This window comes from Neomonachus schauinslandi, chromosome 8 (assembly GCF_002201575.2).
Source record: "Neomonachus schauinslandi chromosome 8, ASM220157v2, whole genome shotgun sequence".
Taxonomy (NCBI): Eukaryota; Metazoa; Chordata; class Mammalia; order Carnivora; family Phocidae; genus Neomonachus; species Neomonachus schauinslandi.
In genome coordinates this window covers 145,880,684-145,900,847 of record NC_058410.1, presented here as the reverse complement: position 1 = coordinate 145,900,847, position 20,164 = coordinate 145,880,684, and the positions used below count along the sequence as shown (strand labels likewise).

The 20,164-nt window shown below is 55.1% G+C and overlaps 1 protein-coding gene across 3 annotated transcripts in view; it reads right to left on the bottom strand.

Moving 5' to 3' along the window:
* Positions 1 to 18,844, bottom strand: part of GABBR1 (gamma-aminobutyric acid type B receptor subunit 1) — a 24,859-nt gene extending 6,015 nt beyond the window's left edge. Inside the window, exons 1-14 of one of the 3 annotated variants that reach the window (XM_021696878.1) lie at positions 18,618 to 18,844; positions 18,130 to 18,220; positions 17,280 to 17,483; positions 16,327 to 16,512; positions 14,957 to 14,977; positions 13,469 to 13,629; positions 10,255 to 10,389; positions 9,802 to 9,972; positions 8,534 to 8,635; positions 7,897 to 7,962; positions 7,284 to 7,475; positions 3,287 to 3,529; positions 2,650 to 2,713; positions 1,491 to 1,568 (exon numbers count right to left, since the gene is read on the bottom strand). In XM_021696878.1, the coding sequence (XP_021552553.1) occupies positions 1,491 to 1,568; positions 2,650 to 2,713; positions 3,287 to 3,529; positions 7,284 to 7,475; positions 7,897 to 7,962; positions 8,534 to 8,635; positions 9,802 to 9,972; positions 10,255 to 10,389; positions 13,469 to 13,629; positions 14,957 to 14,977; positions 16,327 to 16,512; positions 17,280 to 17,483; positions 18,130 to 18,220 (1,714 nt within the window). In that variant the 5' untranslated portion in view covers positions 18,618 to 18,844. Of the gene's footprint in view, positions 1 to 1,490; positions 1,569 to 2,649; positions 2,714 to 3,286; positions 3,530 to 7,283; positions 7,476 to 7,896; positions 7,963 to 8,533; positions 8,636 to 9,801; positions 9,973 to 10,254; positions 10,390 to 13,468; positions 13,630 to 14,956; positions 14,978 to 15,157; positions 15,205 to 16,326; positions 16,513 to 17,279; positions 17,484 to 18,129; positions 18,221 to 18,617 lie in introns of those variants that run through there. The other 2 variants (XM_021696879.1, XM_021696880.1) reach the window with 2 other exon arrangements.
* Between the last annotated feature and the right edge of the window lie 1,320 nt (positions 18,845 to 20,164).

Sequence of the window (20,164 nt, the reverse complement as noted above, 5' to 3'; positions counted from 1 at the left end):
GGTCAGCTGGGGGGGGCCCTCCTGCATGGCACTGGAGGGGGCGTCTGGTCAGCTGGGGGACCACTCCTGCAGGGCACTGGGGGTTTGGTCTGGTCAGCTGGGGACTCCTCCTGCATGGCACTGGGGGGGTCTGGTCAGCTGGGAGGCCCCTCCTGCAGAGCACTGGAGGGGGGTCTGGTCAGCTCGAGGGCCCCTTCTGCAGGGCACTGGAGGGGGGGTCTGGTCAGCTGGGGGGCTCCTCCTGCAGGGCACTGGGAGATGGGGGGAGGGGACAAGGAAATGAAGATGAGGCAGAGAAAGGAGCAAGGGACAGCTGTCTCTAGCCCTGAGGACATGGGGCCCTCGCTGCCGTGAACCCTGAATCGGGGTTGCTACAGTGGAGTGCTCCCTACAGCTCGGGGTCTCGGGAAGCAGTCAGAAGTGAGAGGAGGGAATGCAGCTAGAGGCTAAGATGTATCTCCAAAGCTGCAGTCTGTTTCTGTTAATATTTGTTCTGTGTTTTCTGTCTTTTTGGCAGCAAAGGAAATAGGAGGGAAAGAAGGAAAAGACTGAGAGGTAAAGTTCATGAGGTCTCTCAGAATTCAAATCAAAAACTGCAAAAGACAGTTGTAGGATCATAAAGCTAAAGAGTTCAAAGTATCCAGTCTGGTCTCCTAACCTCAGGAAAAACACCCGATCTGTGATTTTTAACCCCAGCAGGATGATATTCCCAGAGGTGTTTTCTAGTTATTATTAAGAGGAAGCTCAAATTTGTCAACGAGTTCACAGCGGGAAAAAAAAAAAAACTAATTTCAATTTGCTTAGCTTTAAAAAGAAAAGTGTAATTTAGGCCATGCAGCATTTATAGCAGTAGAGAATACTGTCCTAAATTCAAATTATAAAAAACATGTCAGAACTCCAACAGTGCTGGGAGCTAGGAGCTTCCAGTTGGGTAGGGGAGCAGGCAGCTGCCTCCATCCTTAACATGCCAAGCCTTTATTTATCCGCAGGTCCTTCCTTTTGTCCACCTTGAGTATCTTTCCCATTTCCAGTTGTTTAGCCCACCAAGCGCACAAGGAATAATTGCTCACTTTGTCTCTTTAAAAAGCACATTTGAGTGGAAGACAATCATATGAGGTTTTGCAACTTCTCCTATAATTTAAGCAACCAGTTTCCTGAGAGAGATGACGAGGCGACTCCAGGCTCAAAGTAGCTAGTTCAGATATATCAAGGTACCAGAACATCTGGGAAACCCAAACGGGGTTTCCATGGCTACCCCCTGTGCACCCGCACTTCTGATCCTATTACCTGAGCAGTGCATTATTTTTGCTAGTGCACTGCTCCCTCTAAATACACAGCTCCCCTACCCATGTCTTAACCCAGACCCTGGCCCATCTCCCTGGCACACTTCAGGCTGATGGCACCTGCCACCACACCCTCGTTCACATGCACAATGCTTCCCCTTGGTTGCTCAGAGGCACTGAAGGAAAATACAGACAGGACCTGCTTACCAATCCACTTGTCCGTCTTGGACCAGGAGAGATCATCCTTGGTGCTGTCATAGTAGCCGATCTTCTTGTAGCTGCCCCCTGGGTGGGAGACAAGAGGGTGAAGAGCCCGGCCCCAGCACTAGCTTCCCACTCCCCTGAAGTCGCTCTCCCTGCCTGTGCCTGAGCCCCTGGGGTTCCCTGGGAGCACCTCACGGCTCTCTCGAGTCTGCAACCTGACTGAAAGGCAATGGAAGGTGGATGCCAGGGCAGCGTAAGGACAAGTACGGGGAGCATCTTGTGTGTTTGAGGCCTCCTTGGAGAGGGCTCCACAGACACATCCCTCAGCCTCACGCCTCTCCCGGCCGTCGTCTGGCACTTTGATTCTGGCTTCTGAAGCTTCAGCGTTTCTGCTGATTCTCCCTCTCATGACAGACAGAATCACAGGATCTAGTTTCCCAGTGGCTTTCATTTTAATTTTAGAAATTTCTCTTCTGTTGGCTTGGGTTTTAATTCCTTGGAAAGTTGCATCTGCCTCTTAGAGCCACGAGGGTGGAATTCAGCCATTCCTAAGAATTCCCGCTCCAGAACTATTCCCTCAGAAGCCAACCCACAGCCCTCTCTCTGGTCTGGGCTACAAGGAACATCTGCGGACGGGGTGGGGCGGGGGCTGGGAGAAGGAGACTTTGCACGTTCGAGGAGGCTGAGAGCGGCGTGTGGACAGTCCAACTCGCAGAAGCTCGGCAAGTACGTGTGCATGCTGACGTATAAGGAAATACAATCTAGAAAAGCCAGACTACACGTGAGACACAAAAATCGGGAATGATAGCTTATATAGCAAGGAAATGCAATAGGTTCCTCTAAAAATAGCAGGTTTGCTAGATTCGGCTTGCCTGGAGTCCACAGGGGTGCACCTGACAAGGCATTAGCCCCTCAAAGCCAGGCCACCAAAAGCAAATTTCTGAAATCACAAGGGAAGCCACTGGAGAAAGACTGTGTCTGCCCCTCCCAGCTCCGGGCATCCCACCCCTCTCTGAGCTCTTTACTATTCTTACTATGTAAACACGGGATGAACCAGTTCAGAGAAGGGCAGGAGGCGGGGAGGCACCCTCCCCAAGTCCCTCCCCGGGTGGTGACCCAGCCCAGTCCCTGCCCGGCTGCCCGGCCCCGCGCCCGAGCTCACCCTGCAGCTGCTCGATGAGCGTCCAGGCCATCCGGGCGCCACTGGCATCAAACACCACGTGACCCTGAGTGCGGGAACAGGCAGGGGCCGGCCAAGGTGATAAAAGCAGGAGCCAAAAGAGAGCGTCAGGCACTCTCCGGATCCTTATGTGTTTGATGTAATTGAGCCTCTGAATGAATTCTATTTATGGCATTTGCCTGCATATAGGACATACCCCAGATGCCCATACCCTAGATTTTAGAAACATTCTTCTTTGGAAAAGCTTCACCCATGGGATTTGAGTGGGAAACATCCCCAGCTAGAGCCCCAGGAGACCTGGCCTCTGGCTGTGACCTGGGCACGTCACCAAATCCCTCTGGACTCTAATTTCCCCACTTTGAGAGCAATAGGAGATGATCTTTCAGACTATCTCCTCTTTTAAAATCCTATGATTCGCATCTGACTCATCAATATCTGGAGATACATGAGGGAGAGGTTGAAAGGAATGGAATACAGCATTTTCCCTTCTGGTCTCTCACGGGTTTTCTGGTTTGGGGGTCTGAGACCGATTACTGCAGGTTAATGGGTGCGTGCAGGAAGGAGGGCGCACTCTGTCTCAGGGGAGGACAGGGGAGCGTGAGGAGGTGCTGTCACTCACAGAGACACCCTCGAAGGACGAGGAGTTCATTGCCCGGTAGATTTGGTCCGTGATGGTCTGGTTGTTATAGTTGAAGTCTTCCAGGCGCACCCCCGAACGGCCACCCCCTCCGGACGTCTTGTTCAGGGCCAGCGCCAAGGCCCAGATGGCATCGTAGGCCAGCGGTGCCTCCTGGAAACCACCTGTCTCCTCGGGGTGTCTCTTGAGTCTCTTGGTCAGTTTCTCCACAAACTCCTGGGATGTCTGTGGAGGGAAGGACGGGGGGAAAGGGCTGGCGTGGGTGGGTGTGTGGGGCACGGCTTCTGATTCCAGCTGCAACACTTGTAATCAAACGGATGGTTCGTGTTCCTGTTGTCAGAGGGAGCAGACGGACATGCAGAATCTGGAACGACGCCCGTGTGCCTGTCTTGGAAGCTGCCGGACTGGACCTGGGGTGAGCGGGGTCCAGTGGCCCCAGGTGAACAGACACGAGCTCAGAACTGGAACCAAAGGTCTAAGGAATGGACACTCTGCATGACGAGTGGCTGCAGAGAGTAGACATGGAGCTACAAGGCGATGTTCTCCCAGGCTCAGACTCTCTCAGTGGGCTGGACCCGGGACCTCACAGCTCCTCCGATTCTCAAACAACCTGGAGGGGCCCCCCGGAGCCTTCCTCGCTGGGCTCCTCAACCAGTGGGCTACCTCCCTGAGCACCCTCATGTGCTCTCAGCTACAGCCCCCCGGAGGGTTTTCGGGAGACTGGCCCCAGAGACACCCTTCCTGTGTTTGAAAGCCAGTATTCAGCCCCTCCCCACAGCCCTCCCCACCCCCAATCTTTGTTCTCCAACATATATAAAATGCTGGGTATAAAGTGTTTCTCTTTGTAAATTTCCCTGTCTCTCAACCTCATCTTTGTCACTGACACTCAGATCTACAGTCCAGCTCAGCATTTCATGTCCTGTATCTCCAACTGCTCTGAGGTATTTGTAGCTATATGATCGATGATCCAAAATTAAAAATATCTAAGACGAAGCTCCACTTTTCCTGGCACTTCCCAGTACGTGAGACTGAAGCCTTGGAATCACCAAGTCCTCTTAATTCTCTGTTGAAATGTTTCATTAAGACCATCAGTGCCTACACAGAATAGTGTTAATGATAATAGCTAGCATTTATATTTCCTGACAATGTTCCAGGCATTTTTCCATTTTTCTGAGGTATGTGTATATGTATAATATATATATTATATATATAGAATCAGGCACAGAAAAGTTTAACTTGCCGGAACTGATACTGCATGGCAGGGCTGGGATTCAAGCCCAGGCAGCCTGGCATCAAAGCCCATACTCTTCCTAACCACCTCGCATTGCTTCTGCATGCTGACATGCCTCTCTCCAAGAGCACCTGCTCGGCAGCCAGCTGCAAGGCTGAGACTTCCTGAGTAATCCTTCACAAGTCTATCCAATCTTCAGTTCACAGTACACACTAGATCAGAAAAACATCCAGATGGAAAGGGATTCATCTGCCCTGCATGGTGCTCTCCCCACCCAGATCTTCAACTCTCCGCAGGCTCCAGGTCACTCAACCAACATGCTTACCCAAAAAATCATTCCGCCTTGGGCCAACAAAGATACCTTTGCAAATTTTCAGGTGGAAACGTTACTAAGCAGCTCAAGGAAAAGTGAACAAGAGCAAAAATTCCACAACCCATAGAAATTAGTAAAGTAATCAAGGGCAACTTCATGACCCTAATTTTCTATCAGCCCTGCTGGCTGTCTCTATGTGAGGGACATGACACCGATGCCCAACGGTGACCTAAACCATGTATCCTGAGGCAGCTTCTGATTTTGTATTGTACTGAGATCTGATGGGACCTCTATCCCAGTTTGTGAGAACTGGAATAGAATCTTACCCCCAGGTAAGGCCACCTCCCAGCTGCTCCTCTAGCCCAGAGCTGTCAGTGTCCCCAAAACCACTCCAACCCACTGGCCCATTCCTGGCTCCTTTCTAAACCAGGGTTTCTCGATCTCTGCTCTACTGAATTTGGATCAGGAGAATGCTTTGCTGTGGGGGACTGACCTGTGCATTACAGGATGTTTAGAAGCATGCCTGGCTTACCCCTTAGATGAGAGCTGTGACAACCAAAATTGTCTCCAGATATTGCTCCAGCCAATAGTCCTCAAAACCAGTAGCATCAACATCCCTAGGGAAGCTCGTTGGAAAGGCCCACCCCAGACCTACCGAATCAGGACTTCCGAGGGAAGAGCCCCATAATCTGTGTCCTAACTAACCCTCCAGGATAGTGTAGACAGCTCTGCTTCTCTTCTAGATCTCCATGGCTCTGGGTCCCCAGGTCCAACACTTGCTTCTGATCTACTTCTCCTGGCCTTGCTTGATTCATGTACGATCCATTCCCTGGTCAGCTGTTAAGGCTGCTTCTACCCTCTGGAAAATCCTGGCTTTTCCACCTGGCAATTTCACCTACCATGCAGGCCTGCAGTCTCTAGAAGCCCTATGACCTCAAAGGCAGGCACCACCTTTCTCTAGAGACCAAGAGCCAGAAAGACGACCCTCCAGCGCATTCTGCTTCAAAGCCCAGATGTCACTTCATACCCCTAACCAAGGCCCTGCTCCCCACCAGGGGCTCCTCTAGTCCCCTGCTATGGGGTAGAAGCCACAATGGGCAGGTCCCGGGCTCAGGGTGCCAATAAACGTCTTGGCTTTGGGTCCAGCTCCTCTACTTCCCCAGGTCGAAGGATGACTCACTTCTCAGGTGCTCTACAGGGAAGTGATCCTCCAGAATCTTCCCATTGTATGTTTCAACCAAGATACCTTAAACATGAAGTCCCTTGGAATTTCCTAGGACAGCGTCCAGAGTCCGTGTGACACAATCCACGGTTAGGACAGACTGCCTGAATCTTCTTCCTCCCTGGCTCAAAAACCGCCATCGGCCATACAGTATCCGCCAATAAAGCCACAGACTCTTTAATCGGATTTCACAGTTTTCCACAGAGGGTGACAGGGCAGAGTGCTTTGGAGTTAGACTCAAACAAGGGTCAATTCTGGCTTCACCACTCAGCAGTTACCGGGCCTGGGCCAAGTCCCTCAACCTCTCTGAGTCAGTTTCCTGGTCTGGAGAATGGAAATGAAAAACCTTCATCAGAGCTTGGCTGGGAGGATCACAGAAACCATGTCCCTAAATTCCTGGTTTACTGCACAGAAGCAATTATGACTACACCTTTGTTTTAATGAGATATTTGGGGTTTTACAACCATTAACTTGCCCCTAGTGTGCTTCCCAAAACAGGTCTTCCAGACCTGGGGCTACCCCTGGTGATCATAAGCAGACATGGAGGTTGCCTCACAAGCTCGCTCAAGATTCCTATATTCCTCCAGATAGAACCCTGAGCAAGACGGAGCCTCGGCCTCACACCCCACTCACTCGTGCCCCTTGCCTGCAGGGCTGCCCCAGCCTTCCCAGATCAGAGGACATGTCTTCCAGCCCCAGGCCTGTCACCAATCAGCTCTCTGGAATGAACGGATTTCAAAAGTCCCTTTTACAACTAAAATTCTAAAAGAGGATCATTTAAAAAACATCAGGAGCCAAGCTAATTGAGTATCAGTCAGGAATGAATATTAAGCAACTCCAAAGGGCTCTGAAGTCACTAAGAAAATAAAACGTACTTCTGCTCAGGAACAGCACAGTGTCAAGGTGTGCTTGCGTATACAGCATCTACATTATCATTAACGCCTCTCCCTCATTTGACTTCTTGCCAACCAGTCCTCGTTGCCATGGTAACAGCCCTTCGTCTCAACAGGGGCCTCATGAACATACCACTCCCATCTCTCTCTCTGGTTCTGCTCAAGGAAGTCAGCGCGAGGTGGAAGCCACAGGACACACGATGCAAACAAGCCCCACGTGCCCTCCCGTGCCTGCAGATGCCGCCCCGCTCCCCTCCCCCGCAAGGCACGCTCCGCTCTCTCCACCTGCCCAGGGGCTGGCCCTTGGTCCCCACGCTCACCATGTTGGAGATGCTGCGGGTGTTGGCAGGGTTCAGCATGACAATCTCGGTGGTGATGTGGCCTTCCACGGCCTCGGTCATCTCATCCACTGTGCAGTTGATGGAGGGGTCATAGGTCTTGAACCAGTTGTCCGCATACCACCCGATGAGGAACCAGACATACTTCTTCCCGAAGAGCCGCTCCTTATACACCTGAAGGCAGAGAAGGAGCAGGGCGGGGACTTTGTTTCTTTTTCTGTCTCATTTCCCTTGACACTATCCAGCCTCTTGGGAATCAGAGAAGAGCAGAAAATTGAAAAGAGGAATCTACAAGTCTTGGAGGGAGTAGGAGAGGCTCAACTCCTCCTCCTCCTAAGTTCCTCCCCAGCAAGTCAGGAAAGATGGGGTTCAAGGGTTCCTGTAGAAACACAAGGGGGTAGGAAAATGAGATCTGGAGAAAGAGCTGAGTGCGAAAGGCCAAGAGATGGAGTCAGAGCCAAGAGACAGGGACGTCCGATTAATCATCGCCTCAGATCATCTGCTATCAACCTGAGCAGACATGCAGAGAGACCCCATCAGACACCCAAGGTACAGAGCCCACCCAGGCCCCTCCCGCTTTGGATTCCAACTCTACCTCACAAAACACTTTCCGGGCTTCAGTCTCATAGAAAAGTCCCACGATGATTCGGGCATCCTGGCGCTACAGACGGAGAGAAACAGAGCTCCTGAGGGAGCCCTGGAAACACCCAAGCACTTCCACACCTTGGATTCCCTGCCCTGGAGAGCTCAGTGTAGGTTTTGCTCACAGGGTGGTGGATAAATGCCAACTGGACGATGAGAATAAACGTCCCCAGGAGATGCTACTCTCTCCCAGCATCAAATTCTGTGATGTAATAGAGCTGTTAGCGCATGTTAACCATATTGCAGTGTATCAATGTATCAAATCAACACTAAGCTTACACAACATTATTCATCAATTGTATGCAATATATAACTGCATATAATATATAATGTGTATGATACATTATATAATATATAATTGCATATTGTAGATATGTATATATAAAAATTTATCAAATCAACTCTTTGTACACCTTAAGCTTATACAATGTTATATGCTAATTATATCTAGATACAAAAAACAAGACAAAAAACAAAAGAAAACAAAAAAAAACCCACCTGCCCCTGCCTGGTTCTCCTCTCCGACCTCCCACTTTGTTCCCCAACCTGGTCCCTCCGCAGGCTGAGCCCCCCACTCCCGAGCAGCACACCTTAAGGTTTTTGACTGGCACGGCTGGATCTGAGAAGAAACTCTGGCGGAAAGTAATCTCAATTCCAGCCTCCTTCACTCGCTCCTCTAGGTCGTCCAGAGTCTTGGGTGGGCATGAGAAACAAATGGAGAAAACGTGGGGTGTACAATGGGGTCAAAACCAGACATGTTACCTGGGGACTGCACACTCAGAGCAGGAGGAACAGCAGTTCTGAACCCTCCTTCAACCGAGTCTGTCCCCGGAGTGGGGAGAACTCGAAGGAAAGCATCTGCCGTCTCAGAATGTAAACTCTACATACGAAGGTGCTCGAGAGCCCCTCCTGTGGATCTGTGTCCTGGGAAGCCACCCCACTCACCCCACTCCCACCAGACAGCAAAAGTGGGGGAAAGGAGAGCAGAGGACGTGGGGAAAATGAGTCAGGGTCTGGTGTGCACAGGACGGTCTCAAGCTCAAGAGGCAAGTGCACAGACAGAGGGATCAGAGAAGAGTGCCCTGAATCCCTGAGAGAGAGTGGGGGTAGGATTAAAGGGCCACAGAACATAAGGGTGGGTGGGGGATCCAAAGACTAGAATAAAAGAGAGGGGTTGACTATCTTTTCCAGTTCAGAGCCCTGCATTTCCTCTCTGCACTTCACCTGTCCTGTCTCTCTCTCTCTCTCATTCCCTCCTTCTCTGTTCCTTCTCCATTCCCACTGTTCCTACTCACACACACACACCACCCCCTGCATGTCTCTGGAATTTGCTGCCTTTCTGCGTTCCTATTTCATATTCCCTCTCTTATCTCAACTTCGGAGTGAACCTACTTTAATAGAAGTGAGTCATTTGGGGTCTGTCTGGGAAAGAGAGCATCAAAGGGAAAAATTGTCCTAAAACCAAAAACTTGGACAGGATCCTGAAAACCCAACTCTGTTTATTCCTCTGGCTACAGAAAGAACATGCACTTAACCCACTCAGAACGTGTTTGCTTTTGATAAAGAAACAGGCTCTTTGGGGCGCCTGGGTGGCTCAGTAGGTTAAGCATCTGCCTTTGGCTCAGGTCATGACCCCAGGGTCCTGGGATTGAGCCCCCACATCGGGGCTCCCTGCTCCACTGGGAGCCTGCCTCTCCCTCTCCCTCTGCCACTCCCCCCGGTTGTGCGTGCACGCTCTCTCTCTCTGTCAAATAAATAAATAAAAATCTTAAAAAAGAAAAAAGAAACAGGCTCTCCTCCCCAAAAGGAATCCCGGCCACATCTCTCCGCACTGAAGTTTGAGTGCATGCACGCTCACCGAGGTGAAGACCTCAGTGGTCTGCTGGATGGTGGCGATCTTCCTCCAGCCCCACTTTTCAAAGAGCTTCACGCGGGTAGGATTGTGGAGTGTGGCCGACGGATGAGTTCGAAAGAATGTGGGAAAGCGCTGCCTGTTGGACAGGGCCGGTGAGCTGGAGCCGTAGGAGAGCTGAGGCACAGGGACACAGAGCAGGACATGCTCGCCCACAGCTCCGCGCAGCCCTCCTGGCTGCCCCCAAGCCTCCTGCCCAGCGCTGCCCTGCGAGCACGGTTCTCACTGGCCCAGTCCCTGGCACGGCGCTCACTTCCTGCTGAGGAGGGGCAGTGAGCTGTGCTCTCAGGCCGCTGCTGGAGGGCCGTGAAGGACCACGAGTCCTGAAAACGGGCCCTCCGCAGTCCCTTAAATACAGAGCTGCAGGACTCCCCTTCCCAGCCCCACAGCCCGGCTTACCACGATGAGGTTCCACATCCTGGCGGCCTCAGCCACAAGCGTGGAGACGGAACTACACCCAGGCATGAGGATGATCTTGATGGGGTCGTTGTAGAGCAGCTCATACAGGTACTTGGTGGCTTGGCCTGGGTCACACTGAATGGGGAGGGGTAAGTGTCGGTCACCTGTGCTCCTCCTCGTGGCATCCCCAACAACCTAGCTACTTCCCAGCTGGATCCCTTCCGTCACGAGCACCGTTTTCTCCTCCTTCCCGACATCTCTTCCTGTCCAGTCTCTCAGCTCCCCTCATGCATCAAACACCGTCCCCTGTCTTGCCCCTGCCTCCTTACCCATGTCCTCTCCTGCACGCACCTCCATCAGGATTACTGCAGAGACCACCTCTCCTCCCTCAGCCCCTCCTCAGACCTCCCCCAGCCTACCTTCCTCTACCACCCCGTCCCCTTCCCCATGTTTCTAAACTCCAAATATCTGTGAGTCTGCAGGAATGTGAATGAGTCCCCAGAAAGCCTCCTCAGAACCATGCTATGAAAATTCCTCCTTCACCTCTGCAAACTCCCGCTCCCCACCTTCCATTTGTCCCTGGCTCCTCTCTTTTCAGGGCCAGTGATAAATAAACACAAGGAGAACAGGGAACAAGACCACTAGGGAGTCCTGCTTGGCGGTCCCTCCCCTCCTGCTGGGCCCTGACATTTGACGGGTCCATTAGAAAAAGAGGCACTTGGGGAGAAATAGGCGAGGAAGAACTGGGGAGAATAAATAGAATGAGGCTCTCAACAAACCAGATGCTTTTAGGGGTACCTGAAGGCAGGGCAGGGAGATGAGGAAAGTAAACAATGCAGAGACCTGGGGAGGGAAGGGACGGGGGGGGGGGGGGGGAGGAGAAGAGCCGCGTGGTGAGCCCCTGCCTGTTCCCCTCCTGCTGAAGTATGACATTTCAGAAGCTGCTGGAGCCCCAAAGGAAGTCGAGAAGAAATGGAAGGCAGTGGGGAGCCAGGGTAGAGGAGGAAGAGACAGGAGGCGCAGAGGCTGGGGAGGGTGACAGGGGGCAGGCAGAGAGGGAATAAGGAAGGCCCCCTAGAGCCTGCTCACTTCCCACTGGGGCCTGACATTTGAGACACCGTGGGAAGTTGGAGAAGGGGAGCCGGAACCCTCTGCTGTCCCCCTCACCCCCACCCCCTGCTAGGAGGTGTTTTTGAAGGCTCCTCACCCTGGCAGCTCTGCCATTCTCAGGCCCCACCTTCCGGCACTCTCCTAGCAGGTTACCCCAGATGCTGCCCCACCTCCCCCTTGCAGCCTGGGGAAGGCTGGCAGGAAGAAGTAGGAGCACAGACAACACACACACACACAGGCTGACCCAGGGCTCTTCTCTGGCTTGCTCATTCCTCCCCTACCTTCTCTCCTTCCACACTCAGTTCCTCCCTGCAAATTCCCTGATTCTCACCCCTCCCCAGTAGGCTTCTTCTCGGCCTCTCTTCCGCTCTCTCTTCTGCAAAGGATCTGGACTTGCCCGCAGGAAAGCACACATTCCAGTTTGCGGCTTTCCCCTCTCCCTCGCTGCCTCTTCTAGTTACTCTTCCATCTCCCTTCTCTCAGGCCCCCCATCTGCTCCCCAGCACCTCTAGGGAGTCACCTGTCACAGTGGATGAGTCTGAGCTCACACACGGGGCTACGGGACTATGGGGTCCCCGGTTCCCTGTGACCCTATCCTGACCCCTGCACCCATCCCTCCCAGTCTCTCGCCCCAGACTCCCACCTCCAGCAGACCTGACCCTCTGCTCCTCTCCCTGCCTCTCCCCCTAACACCTAATGTTTTTTCCTGTGCGTGGCTGATCTTCCACGGGGATCCTGAGGGTGGCTACTTAGGCATCCACCAGGACAGGACGTGTAATGGCAAAAATGCAGATGCTTGGGACTCGTTCCTGACCAGGGAGTTAGAATCTGTGTTAAACCCACTCCTCTGGTGATTCTCATGTACACCGAAGTTTGGGAATCCCTGCCAAAGTGTCAGGAGGGGTTTGAAGTCCTCCCTCCAAGCTCCTTACCGTCCTTGTGCTCTCTTCTCTCCAAGCACCCGCTTCAACCCCACTCTGCCCACTCCTCCCTCACAAACCTGTTTCTCGGAATGACTACATCCTGAGTCCACCCAGGTGAAGACGACCAAATCCTCACCTCCGTACTCCACTCTACTCTCTCCCAGCCCCTTACGATGCTGGGGCCACATGTCAGAGAAGATAAATTTGAGGTCCCAAGTTTCTTTCCTTCCTGTGGCACATACTTCCCCATACTCCCAATTACTCATAGGGAATAGGGTGGGAAAGGAATCTTACGGGGCCACCCTCTACTACCCGACCCAAATGTTCTTTCCTTCCCCCTTTCTCTGTTCCCCGCCTCCCTCACCCTACATCCTATTTCCCTTCTCACATCTCAAGAGGCCACAATGCTGTAAGGAAGATAAACTCAAGACCCAAGTTCCACAGGATGCCCAAGAATTGATCTCTATCCCACTCCTCCGCATCGTCCCCCTCCCCTACCACCATTCTTTCCAGACTCCCCTCAATCCCCATGCAATTTTGAGGGCTCCTGTGTGGACCTCTAATCCAATTCATTTTCCCAGGGCCTCTGCCCATCTCCTGACCATTAGCTTTCCCAAACTATAATATGCCACATATCCCACAGTCCAGGAATCTTCAACAGGATAGGGCTCACAGCTACCTTGCTGTTTGTTGTGATAAATAAACCAGAGCACTCAAGTCCCTCAAATTTTTCCTTATTCAGAGTTCCAACCTGCTGCCAAGATTTACCTTGTTACCATGGTAAATCTAAAGCCCTGCTCCAGCTCCTCACCTCTGACACCTCCTCCATCCCCTGAACCCATCCCAGGGTTAGTTTACTCCCAGAGGACCAGGATCAGCTTGTACCCTAAATCCACCACCAGTTTCCCCAACCCTCCCCCACCCCTTCCATGCATCCTGGGGAGCAGAAAGGTCTGCCTCACAGCCTGATTCACCCTCTTAAACCCCTAGACCCTCATCTTGAACCTCCAGCCCGTGTGACTCTCCCCAAGCTCCTGCACCCCCAGCCCATCTCCCCCACTAGTCACACGTGGGAGGGGTCTGCTTCGCAGTACCAGAAGTCACTCAGACAGAGGCCCCTGCAGCTGGCCCCCTGCCCCCCAAGCCCCCACCGCCCGCCCACTCCCATGTCGGGGGGCTACCTTGCTGTCGTGGTGGATGAGCTTGAGCTCATAGTCCGGCAGGATGTCCCTGCGGCTATTCACGTCCTCCAGCGCCATCTCCACCGCGGGCTGGCAGGCCTGGCCCCCGGGCCAGCCCCCGCTCATGGGAAACAGCGCCCCGATGTACACTGCGCGCCGTTCTGAGGAGGGGTGCGGGGGGACCCGCGGGTGAGGCCGCGGGAGATGAGGGGAGTGGGAGGCCCACAGCGGAGTCACCCCCGCCGCCATCACCACTAGGAGCAGCAGCGGCCACCCCACCCGGGGAGCGGGGACCCCCGGACCCATGACCGGGAGGGAGAGGGGCTGTTTGGGGAGGGGGAGGAGCTCAGGGGGGACACTTTTCCCGGGGAGGGCTGCTGAGGGGGTGTCGAGGAGGCGCCTCCATCCTGGCCTGTGTAGGGAGGAGAGGGCGAGGGCCCCAGGGAAGCGGGGAAGGTTGGCTTCCTAGGGCCCCCACGGCTCCAGCTCCCGCCCCTGCCACCGCCACCTCCACCGCGGACTCTCCTCGCGGACTGACTGACCGACCGAGGGGAGGAGGAGGAGGAGGAGATGTCGGGCTGGGAGGGGGCCCTGACGTCACGGGCGGCGCGCGGCTGGGGGGGGGGGGGGGGGGGGGGGGGCGGGGAGGGAGGCGCGCGCCGCCGTGGGAACGACAGGCGGAGGGGAGGGGCGGGGAGGGGAGGAGGACGCGACCCCCCGCGGGAGAGGCCTGGACCGGGAAGGGGGGGGAGGTCCCACCTAGGGGGCGGTCAGGGAGGAGCCGAGAGGGGAAGGGGCGTGCCGGGAGGGCGGGGTGAGCCGAAGCTCGGGGGAGCCGGGGATGGAGACGCGAAGGACGGCGGTGGGACGCGCGTGTCTGAATCGGGGGTGTGGATGGATGAGGCGAAGGGCTGAGGGTGTGGGGGACAGGGCGATGGCAGCGGCTTAGGAGAGAGGTGGTTGGGTGGGAAGGGGGTGGCGTGAAGGGGAGTGATGGGGCGGAGGCTGGGAACCCGGGGCTGGGGAGACAGAGCTCGGGAAGGAATGGGAGCTGCGAGAAGGCAAAGGGTGGAGGTGGAGGGACTGCCGTGCGGAGGAGCCGAAGGGGGGAGAGCCAGGCCCGGCCAGGGGGAGACGGCTGCGCGGGGCTGCCGGGTTGGTCCGGCGGAACCCCCCGGGGAGCAGGCGGCGGACGCATGGGGTCTGCCTGCGCCCCCCGCCCCCGGCCGGGCTCTGCCCTTTGGCAGGAGCGGAGCCCAGGGCAGGGCAGCCAAGCGGGGAGTTGGGAGGGACCGCGGCCTCGCAGAAAACCGGGACTGGAGGCAGAAAACAGGTAGGGAAAGAAGGGGCCGACCGTGAACTGGGAGGGGGTGGTTGGGGGAAGAAGGACAAGACCCCACAGCCTGCGGGCAGAACCCCTGGGGGTGGAGGGTGAAGAGTGAGGGGTAAGGGGATTGCAGTGCGCGAGATGAGGGTTTCTGATCTCACCTGAGTGCGGCGTTCGATTCACTGGCAGCAGGAAAGACGGGGATCAGAGAAGAGTTACCACTGGCGCCCAGCTTCCCCGGCCTGATCCCCAGCCCCCTCCCACACCTGTCCAGGCCGGAGAGGACCGGGTAGAGCAGAAGCCTGCGTTTCTGAGGGGAGGGTGCCTGGGGATAAGAGCAAGGTGGGGCTGTGGGTCAGGACCTGTCGGTTTTCTTCTTTTATTTTTCATAGGACAACAGAATTTGAGACAGGAGTGCCAACAGCTAAGACATGGGCAGATCCTGGTTTTGTGGAGCCTGAATATTATAAAATGCAGGGGTCTCTCTTTAAGAGAAAAAAAATACAAATTACAAATACAATTGATTTTAAACTATTGCTTTTAAAATCTTACTTTTGCATTTTTTACAAAAAGCTATGACCATGTGAACACATTATTAGAGCACAAGAAGAGACCTGGGTGAATGAGGAGCCCTGACGCTTAAATTGCATTAGCTTCATGGTAAATCCACCCCTGGATGGGACTCTCAATTTCCAAAATGGAATGGTAAACTACAAGCAGAATAGTTATGTTAAGGGAGGAAAGCCAGGTCCAGGACCTTGAAAGATTCTACAATAGGGGAAGCATGAGGTATGCCTGCATCTCACAGAGAAGATTGCAAAGGGGGAACCTGGGTGCCCAGGAAAGGGGGAATTCTGCAGAACTGACTGACAAAAAAGGTGTTGGACACAAGACTGAGTCCCTTGAGAATGATGAAGTTTGTCTGAGAGTTCCAGAAAAGGACTGTCCTCTTCCCCCTCCCCATCCCTGGGTGGTCCTTAGTGCTCTGACAGTTCTGCCCCCAATTTTAAGTCTTTTAAATTTTTACCCTGATGATTTTCCACCCCAGATATTCTTTCCAATCTTAACATTTTTTTCTAAGTATGACATATGATTTATTTCTGAGTCTTTACAATAATTCAGTTATATAACAAATGGAGAGGAATCAGTTGTAGAAGAGGGTTATGCATAGAAAGTTCTAGTGTAGAGAAAGGGACTGAGGCTATGGGAAACTGGAGTATTTAAATCTTAAGAAAGGTGATGGAGAGTGAGACTCACAAAGGAAAAGAGAACATGTGAAGAATTGGGAGCAGGGAGGAGATACAAAAAGAGGGAGGTAGAGGAAGGAAGCCCCCAGTGTAGGTAAAGTGGGCACTGGGGACAGCAGGAGGGGGCTGGAGACAGGTGGGGGGGGAAAGAGTTGGGTTTTCACCTTCACTCCCCCAAAGCCCCCCATGTTGCATAGCACCCCATTTTTCCCACCAGCCCTTCCGACCCCACTCCCATCCTCTGCAAGCGCCCTCAGCTGCAAGCACGCAGCCATTCCCCTCACCCTGGCAGTGGGGCTTGGGGGTGCTCCACTGGCCCTGACTACAGATGCTCCGGGAGCTGCCCACAAGATGGAAGTCAGGGTCACATCGGAAATCCACCCGGGCTCCGTCCAGAGCGGGGAGGTCCCCACCCGTCAGGAAAACCTTCCCATTTTCCAGGGCCAAATACGACTTGGAGCAGATGCGGACTGTGGAGAGAGATGAAAAATGAGAAAGAGAGGCACGTTGGGAAAGAAAGCCTCCTTCCCCTTAAAGAGCAGGGGTCTCAGATTGGGGTTTGGGGCCTCAAGCATCCTAATCTGCAGGAAATCAGGGGTGCAAAGGATTTGCCTCTCTAGTTTCCATTCCTCCCTTAACCCTATAAGCATCCACACATTACCAACAGAAAAAAGGAAAAAGCGTTTCCATGGTAGGAACCCAAGATGGAGCTAGAAGCACATAGAAATGGATCTTTTCAAAGTCAGTGGCAGTGGGCTGTTCCCCAGCTTTGAAACATGCAGACGGATGTAACTTTAGATGCACAATCAGATTTACCGTTCTTATTATAGTTGACTTACACTAATGTTAAACTGGGTTTTGCTTTGTGGGTATATGATCTCTGCGTTGGAGACAGGTATTCAAAAATGCCATGAAATCATTTTGAGTGTTTTTGCACAATCTGTCACTAATAATCCTCAAAAAGAATAACTCACAAGATGAATAATCAAGTTATTTTATCAAACAGTCAGTGGCCTAATGCAGGGAGGATGAAATGAAATGAAAGGTGTGGTCGGCTAGCTTGACTGCCTCCAAGTGCACATAGTAAAATCCTTCTTACATAGTGTTCGCTCAATAAACATATTTGTGAATTTTGTTACAGTGGATTTCAAGTGCTGACTTGTAAGCAATAATGGTAAGTTTGAGGCAGGAAGAGGAATGGTCTTGAAGAGAAGAGGGGCTTTGCAAGGCTACTCACCGCATCGGCTGGGTGTGTCCATATCTGTCCAGGAGCCGTTGGCCAGGCACTTTCGGACCTTGGGCCCCACCACCTCGCGCTCTCCCCGGCACACATACTCAATCTCATAGTCCACAGGCAGGAAGTTGATAGCCTTCACCTGGTCCCGAGTCAGGCCCCTGTACCTGATGCCCCCTTCCCAAGGAGGGTGTATGATCTGGCAACCTGGGGGGTGAGTCCCAGGAGTCAGAGAGGGAATGGGGGGGGGCGGGCAGAGTCAGCTGCGGGAGGCGCAGGAGCATAGGGTGTGGTCAGTGGGCAGGTGGCGGACCAGGGGCCCAGATGGGATGCTAGGGGGTGGGAGTAGGAATGGGTACAGAACCCTGGGCTAAAGGACGGAGAGCCCTGAGCCAGGTTTAAGGCCAATGACACAGCTCACAAGTGAGGAGGGAAGCGTGCTGGTTGGGAGTAATAGGGAAAATTAAGAATTCTGAGAGGGTACAATATGCCAGTGAGCTTGGTAAAACAGGCTAAAGGAGGATTTTTGAGTAAATTAGGATGAGAGTACAGGGGAGGCTTCTTAGGTTACCCAGGCAGCAGTGTGGGAAGGAGGGGTGGGGTCGAGAAAACAATGCAGGGTCACCGAAAGGAGGCCGATGCAGTGACGTGGGGCAGAGAAGAAGGGGTGCTGGGTCATAAGTGGGGTAAGGGAAAGGAGGTCAGGGGTGTTAACGCGGGGCCGGGCACACAGGGTCGTCAGGCCGGGATGCTATCTATGTAGGGCTGACGGGATAGTAATGAGGACCAGAAAAGGGGGGTGCAAGGAGGGGCGGAGTGGGGGGGGTGCCCGAGGTGGCCGGTGAAGGTGCACCTTCTGAGGTGGCGTTGGGGGTCTGCGCCCCGCCCGCGCCCGGGGGGCGGAGGAAAAGCGGCGCCAGCGGCAGCAGCAGCGGCAGCAACATCTGAGGGACAGGCGGCCGTGAGGACCGGACCGAGCCCCGCCGGCGCGGCCCAACCGGGGGGGGGGGGCGGCCTCGCTCGCCGGGCCCCGCGGGCTCCGACCCGGCTCCGACCCGGCTCCGCCTGCGGACGAGACGCGCGCCCCGCGGAGGAGGCGGGGGCGGAGCCCGGCGCGCGGGGCGGGGGGGGGGAGGGAGAGAGCGCCTGTCCCCACCCTCCTCCTGCCTCCCTCGGCCCCCCACCCTCCCGGGACTCCACCTCTAACCACCTCCTCTCCCCCGGCCCCCGCGGCTCTCCGAGCCCGGCGTCCCCGCGCTCCCCGGCCGCGGCCCCGCGCGCCCCGGCGCGGCCCTCCCCCGCGCGCCCCTCTCCGAGCCCGGCTCCCGGCCCGGCTCTTACCTCCGCGCGCCGGCCCAGCTCCCCGGCTTTCCGGGCCTCAAGGCCCCAGGCCCGGCCGCTCCTCCCGCTCCCCCTCCTTTCTCCTCAAGCTTCCCCTCCTCCCAGCCCTCCTCCCCGCGAATCCGGGTTCCTGCCCGGCCAGGGTCTCGCTCCCCTCGCGCTCCCCCAAACCCCACCCCGGTCTCTCCTTCCCGGGGCGGCGGCGGCCGCGGGAGCGGGAGCCGGGAGCGAAGGAGGCGGCGCCGGGGACCGGGGGAGGCTCCGGGCGGAGGGAAGAAGGAGGGTGCGGAGAAGACAGGGCGGGGGGAGGGAGGGGGAGACCGAGGCGAGGGCGCCTCCCACAAGCCGAACCCCGGGAGCCGCCCCGGATCCCGGCCCCGCCCTGGACCGCCCACGGCGCCGGGGGGCGGGCGGCGGCGGGTGGGAGGCTGGGGCGCGCACCGGAGCCGGGTGGGGGCGAGGGGCCCCGAGTCGAAGGCGGAGGAGCGGGCGCCGAGGCTGGGAATCTGGGATGCAGTTGGAGAAGGACGGCTGCACGAGGAGTAGCTCGGGATCGGGGAGAGAGGAGAGAGGCGGAGGCCGGAGCCACGAGGGGAGCGAGGCAGGTGGGAGGGAAAGGAGAAGCTGAGGTCAGACCGGGAAGGGCGGAGGAGGGGGGTGAAGGCCGGGCGCCCGGAGAGGCTCCCGCCGCTCAGCCGCTTTGCCTCGCTGCCCTGGGCAGGCAACTCGGGGAAAGGACTGAAGGCGAAAGCCGGGGAGGGGAGCATCAGGAGAGAAACGGAAGTAGTAGAAGGGGGAAAAAAAAGGAGACAAAGGAGCCTCCAACGGGCTGGAGCCAACCTTATCTTTCTTTACTCCAGCTGGGCTTGTCAGTATTTCTGGGTAATGGGGAGCTGGGAGCCTGGAGACTGCGGGAAAGACAGGCCTCTGGACAGTTCCCTTGGCTTCTCGCCTTTGTGCGGTGGTGAGGGTGTGTGTGAGTGTGTGTGTGTGTTCATGGGAGTGAGGGGGGTGTGTGTGTGTTTTTGGGAGAGGGGAGGGTGTGTGTGTGTTCATGGGAGTGGAGGGTGTGAGTGTGTGTTCATGAGAATGAAGGGCGTGAGTGTGTGTTCACGGGAGTGAAGGGCGTGTGTGTGTGTTCCTGGGAGTGAAGGGCGTGAGTGTGTGTTCATGGGAGTGAAGGCGTGTGTGTGTTCATGGGAGTGAAGGGCGTGTGTGTGTGTATTCATGAGTGAAGGGCATATGTGTGTGTGTTCATAGGAGTGAAGGGCATGTGTGTGTTCATAGGAGTGAAGGGCGTGTGTGTGTTCATGGCAGTGAAGGGCATATGTGTGTGTGTGTTCGTGGGAGTGATGGGCGTGTGTGTGTGTTCATGGCAGTGAAGGGTATGTGTGTGTGTGTTCATGGGAGTGAGTTTGGGCTGCTAGAGGAGATAGGAGACTCCTTATGGGGGAAAAAAGCTCCTTTCTGTCTGGTCCTGCAAAAGAGGTAGGAAAAGGCAAATAGTGTGAGGCTGATAACAGGTTCTCAGCCTTCAGCCTTTCCTA